This window comes from Arachis ipaensis, chromosome B07, assembly GCF_000816755.2.
Source record: "Arachis ipaensis cultivar K30076 chromosome B07, Araip1.1, whole genome shotgun sequence".
Classification (NCBI taxonomy): Eukaryota; Viridiplantae; Streptophyta; class Magnoliopsida; order Fabales; family Fabaceae; genus Arachis; species Arachis ipaensis.
The window spans coordinates 22,086,516-22,092,926 of NC_029791.2; the positions used below are offsets into that span (position 1 = coordinate 22,086,516).

At 30.8% G+C, this 6,411-nt stretch overlaps 1 protein-coding gene across 1 annotated transcript in view; it reads right to left on the reverse strand.

The window, feature by feature from the left end:
- The window catches only part of LOC107609791 (flavonol synthase/flavanone 3-hydroxylase), a gene marked incomplete in the record, with an annotated part of 5,126 nt that extends 1,932 nt beyond the window's left edge, over positions 1 to 3,194 (reverse strand). The window contains 2 exon segments of the mRNA XM_016311818.2: positions 2,085 to 2,265; positions 2,834 to 3,194. Of these exon segments, the coding sequence (XP_016167304.1) occupies positions 2,085 to 2,265; positions 2,834 to 3,091 (439 nt within the window).

Below are 6,411 nucleotides of genomic sequence, written 5' to 3' on the forward strand. Positions count from 1 at the left end.
TATTATCCTTTTAAATATGGCTAGCACCAATTCTCGGTTGCAATTTGGAAAACCACCGCCGTGGTAGTTGAAAGTTGCGGTTTCAGAAAGAAAAAAAAAAGAGAGACATTTCAACTCGTGCATTTAATGATTAATGGTCAAACTAGTTGACTATATTTATCAAATTATGACCTTTATAGAAGACTATTCTCAAGATTTATTTCAGGTCCTCTAAAAATGAACAGCGAAATACACCGTATATTTGGGCTGGCGTTTATTTATAAAGATAAGAAAAATTTTCATTCTTCTCTTTTGATATATGTTAAAATTGTTAGTGTTGCAAGTGTGAGAAGTGTTGAAATTAGTCCCACATCAAAGAAAGCACGAAAGAGTGAGGAGTTTATAAGATGAGAGACCCATTAACTTGACACCTTAAGGTTTTGAGTTGGATGTGGTGTCTTCTCATCTTATGTTCTCTCACTTGATTCCTCCTCAAATTCTCTCCGATGGTCGAGAGCTCTCTACGGTTAGCCCAACAAGTGGTATCAGAGCCCATGGTTTAATCGGTCTGGTCCGGGCGGCGTGTTCCGCGGTGTTTCGCGGGACACCTTAAGGTTGAGTTGGATGTGGTGTCTTCTCATCTTATGTTCTCTCACTTGATTCCTCCTCAAATTCTCTCCGATGGTCGAGAGCTCTCTACGGTTAGCCCAACAAGTGGTATCAGAGCCCATGGTTTAATCGGTCTGGTCCGGGCGGTGTGTTCCGCGGTGTTTCGCGGCGGTGTGATGGACGAATACTCGTGGTGGTGGAGGAGCTAGAAAGAGGGGGAGTTGATGAGAGACCCATTAACTTGACACCTTAAGGTTTTGAGTTGGATGTGGTGTCTTCTCATCTTATGTTCTCTCACTTGATTCCTCCTCGAATTCTCCCCATGGTCGAGAGTAGATAAAGTTAACATTAGTCGATCAATACAACAAATTTAAAATAGATTAAAGAGAAAGTTTTTTAAAAGTGATAAGGGAGAGAAACATACGTTTTATAAATAGAGAAGAAGAAAGTGTCATTTTAGTATTTTTGAAAGAAGGGGAGTATAATTTTTTTTGAAGATAAATATACTTAGTTATGGACATAAAAACACAAAAAGTAAACTACTAAAATGATACTTAAATGTTTGTATCGCTGACAAAATGAATTCTAAAAGATGCTAACGAGAAATAAGTTTCTAAAAAGTTGTAAGACATGACAGAAAGAACTAGATATTAAATTTATAAAAAATGACTTTAAAAAAATTTTTTTTTAAAAAAAATTATTGTGAATGATCACATTTTTTTTGAAAAATAAAATAAAAAATTTAGAGGTTAAATTTTGCTCCAAATTTTGTTGAGCGCCTTCTAAATATTTATTCAAATGTTTTACGAAAATTTAGATTTAATGGATAAGCTATTTGTTAAATATAAGAGCTTTTTGTTAATTACATTTATTAGTTTTTTTGTTGTATTTTTAAATCATTCAAAAGCTATTTTATCGATAACATTTTTCAAGAACTTTTTTGTTAATGACTAAATCTTTTGAATACCAAATTGATAATTAACTCAAACACAAAATTATATTTAGTAAGTGAAATATAAATAAAAAAAACATTATATTTTAAGATTTTGAATTAATATATTTTATATCTATTCTAACAAATACACTAAATAAAAACACAATTTATTTTTTTTATTATTTTGAGATTTAACTCTAGAAATACATAGTTGTGATTGAAATTGATTATTTAATGGGTTTAGTTAACATGTGCCCTAAGGGAATATGTTAAAACTATTATTAATGAAATATTTTAAATATATTTTATTTAATAAATATAAAATAAATACATTGAACAGTTAAATTTTTTATATTTTTAATAAAAAATTTTTTATTTTGTAACTTTAACATGTATCCTTCATAAATAAGCCCATATTTAAAAATCTTTATATGGTATATATATGCCATGATTGCTTGATGTAAATAAAGTTGAATGACATGCATGTCAAAAGGCGGAAGAAATTAAATTAATATATAGTATAAAGTCAAATGACATTAACGTTTGGCAAGTTGGAAGTAACCTGTAGGAAGGAGGGTTTTTAGGCCAGAAACGGTAGTTAATTGATGAAGGTGGCCATATAACATGGAACAAATGGTCCACCCAACCCTTCTTTCCATTCACATCCTTCGAAAGCTTTGTCCCATAACCTTCCAATGACTCAGATCCTTCTATCTTCGCATACACCTCCTTCTCCTCTTGTGNATAGTTATATTTTTAATATACTTCTTCATGCATGAATCTTTTGTTAGGTTTGTGCAAATTTTTGCATAATTTTTTATTAGTCTTGTGTTAAAATTTTTTTTAGGATCAACAAAAATCAAATTCTATATTTGTAAGCCACAAAAACTCTTTTATCATTTTAGTATAAAGCTAATAAAAAATCTATGTAAAGATTTATGAAAAAACAAAAAAAAAAAATTCTTGCGTGGAGAATAAATATTAAAGATATAACCAGTTATATATTTTTTCTTATCCGTTTAAATTTTTGAAAAAACTCCTATGAGAGATATTATAGTGGATTTGGATCCTCTAAAGTTTGGATTTCACTTTAGAGAGGAAAGTGTGATCTCTCACCATTGATTTCATAGGTGGGACCAAGAATAAATATGAAAGAGAAACTATTCAAAAGTAGAAGATCACACTTTACTCTCTAAAGTAAAATTCAAACTTTAGAGGATCTGAATCCTATTATAGTATACACCTAAATAGAATATGCATAGGTTAATAATAAAATTAGTGTAACATTTGTGCATGGAGTAATGTGACAACACCTTGCAAGTTGGTTATGAGTTGACTTGGGATCTCATGGTTGACGATTTGGAACATGCCCCAGTCCTTACTGGCCTCATAAACCTCCCTAAGAACTTTCTCTTGGTTAGGGTTACTGAAATCGATGACAGGTACCTCAAGGTTCACGCCTTGAACTGTTGTGATTCCTGGTTGCTCTGTCTCAGACCTAACGAACATGGCTGGAATGGAAGCGTCTTTGGACTCTGATGCCACCCTTTGCACCCTTAGCACCTCCATTATTATTATTTTGCCAACTAGCTACGTTCAATTTGTGTGACTTTCTCAAAGGTATGTAGGTAGATATGTATTAAAGAGAAAATAATGGAACTCATAATTTGAGTCTCTTTGTGCTGCGTTATAAATAGAAGAGGTGGTGATGCCTTTGGGTACCTACCAATCTACCAAACAAGGATAATGCTGAGTCATTTAGTTACCAATTTTATAATTATCAAAATTAATTAGAGGAAATAGATATGCTAATTAAAGGTATAGATTGAGGAAATACTTAGGATTTTTATAATTTATGGTATATATTCAAATTTTTATTACTTTAACTTGAAATTGTAAGATAACTTTGAGGATTTGAAATAATATTTTTTTAAAAGATTATACTTATTTATGATAAATTATTATTTTATTTCTTTTTGTGCTCTTTTTGCTTTTTATTTTTTCCCTTCAATTTATTTATAGTATTTGATATCTCACTAAAAAATATATTAAAAAATAAAATTGGCTAAAAAGTGTTCTAAATATATTGGTTAGTATAATTAAAAAAAAACTCAATTCTTTTAAAGAATTATTAATACATTCAACTATATTGAAAATTAAGAACATGTATATTATTTAAATTATTTATTTATGATGATTTTATAGAATTTTATAACACTTAGCTTGTTAGCAAGACTTAATTTTTTTTTGTTTGATAAAAAGTCGAATGTTAAAATGAATGCGAGAACAAATATATCAAAAGATAGTTAAATATATCACCAAACCAATAAACAATTAAACATTTTAGCGGGTGATGACACGGCCTAATATAAAACATTTTAAAAGCAATAATAAATAAATAATAATTGACCAACATAACAATCTGAGAATGTAACTCACAATTTTAGTGGTGATAATTTCTTGTGTGTTTTTTGCAATAGTTTATTTTATTTAATTTCATCTCAGCAATGCGAGTTAATTTGCCAATTTGATGTTAATTTTTATTTTATTGATTTTTAAATTTAAATTAAAAATAATAATGGACTTATTATAATATTAATGCAAAAGACAGATCTAAACAAGAATACTGTCTTATTCTCAAAACACGTAAGAATTTATCTTTCAATGGGATCATTTAGAACAAAAAATACTTTTATTTATTTTACAAAGAAAAACATTTTTTCTTCTACTTTATTTATCTATTTTTTTCAAAAATTAATTTCACACACTTTCACATACACACACATATACATGAGAATTTATATTTCGAAGATTTTAATTTAAATATATTTTGTTCACGTTTATTATCATTAAAGATTTTATTAATATGTTTTTCAGAGATTTATTTATCTAAAATATAAATAATTTTAGTAAAATATAATTAAATATAAAAAAATACGCATATCAGATAAGTGACGGTTGAATATCATGGTTAACAGAGTGCTTCGTAGTTCAGTCCATACAAAAGATAAATAAATTAAAAGAAACAAAAACTTATAAAAAATCATAAATCATAACACATGATCTGTTTCCTCTCCAACAAAAGGTAATGTGTAAAGTACAAAGCACAAACCACACCAAAAGGAAGGTACTAACCCTTGGATCCTAAGAAGTAGTTGAGATGTGCGGTTCTTGTCTCGACACCGAAGCAAACAATCTAGAAACCTTATTTATTTTATTGGACGTGATCTAGATTCTAGAAGCTTTATTAAGAGCTAGCCTTTTTTTTTCCCCTCTAAACATTATAATATTATAAATTCAGGTATATTATACACTCACACACAGTATTTTTAAAGATTTTTATCCAATAATTGATTTCAACTAAGTTTTGAATGCAAGTATATATATGGTAAATGAATTGCCACTAAGTGAAGGACTCGACCACGTCTTGTTGCTTTCTATAATAAGTAATAACAGGTAGTTCGCTACCAGTCACAGGTGGATTTTACTGTTTTAGCCTTTAGGGTGAGGCTCCATATTGAAAAGGATAATATGGGGATCCTTCTCCTTTCACACAGACACACACGGTTTGCAATGTTCTTTTCTTTACCTTTTTTTTTTAGGGTAGTTGCAAGTTTTATCCGCATTTTAGTTTCTCCAAACTAAAACTACAAACACTAGTATTAAAGCCCGACAATTCTTTTTTGGCCAGGAATTTCGACAAGTTTAAAACTTCATTTTTTAAAAATTTTTTTGTCACTAATATTTTTTTACTTACAAAATCGTCTGTAAGATTTAATTTAGTTTTACATCGTTCTTTTTACCAAAATTTTAATTTTTATTACCAAATTATCCCTAACTAAAATATATATATATATATAAAACGGGTTAAAGGGCTGGGAAATAGGGGAGGAAATCATGCCAGGGGAGGTTTAGGGAAGAAGAGGAAAAAGGAAGGGAAGATAGGAAAGGAGATGTAGCCGCTGCTCCTATGGGCTCGGCGGAGGTGCTTGACGACGGTGGGTTCTAGTTCGAGGCAAGAATAGGGGAATGCTTCGGTGGTTTTATGATGGTGGGTGGAGGTGAGCTGAGGGAGGAAAAGAGGGCTTCGCGCTGTGATGGTGGCGCTAGGGTAGCGCGAAGAGAGAAGAAGAAAAGGGTGGCAGCGCTGTGATGGCGGATCGGCCAGGGGACAGTGAACAGAGGAGAAGAGAAAAGAGGAGAGGAAGAAGAAAAGAGAAAGGAGGGTGGCTCGCTGGCGGCATGGACGGAGGTGCTGACCGGGATTAGTTGACAGAACTAGGGTTCGGACAGGGGAAACACTTTAGTGGGTGAGGGTGGTCGGCGGTGAAGAAGGTAGAGAAAGGCGCTTCTGCTTCTGTTATGTTGTTGATTCTAATTTCATTCTTCTTCTGCTTCTACTTCTATTATGTTATTGATTTCTAATTATGATTCTTTTATATTGTTGCTTCTGGTTGCTTCTGCTTCTGGTTGATTACATTATTTCATTGTTCTTGTTGTTGTTCTGCTCCTGCTTCTATTTGATTACATTATTTCATTGTTTCATTATACAAATTTGTTGATCCATTATCTATTTTTTTAATGTTTATTACATTGTTTTATTGTTGTTGGTTCTAGTTCTGCTTCTGCTCCTGCTTCTACTTCTGGTTTTGCTTTTGTTTGTGCTTGATTTTGGGGAAGAAGGAAAAGAGATATTTTGGTCTGAAGAACGATTTTAAAATTAAGTTAAACCTTAGGGACGATTTTGTAAGCAAAAAAAGTTAAAGACAAAAAAAATTTTCAACCCCTATCTTAGGGACCAAAATCATACTTTTATACTTAATATGCTTGTGTTAAAAATTATTTTTATAAAATTATTATTAAATTAGTCTTAAATTTTTTTAAAATTA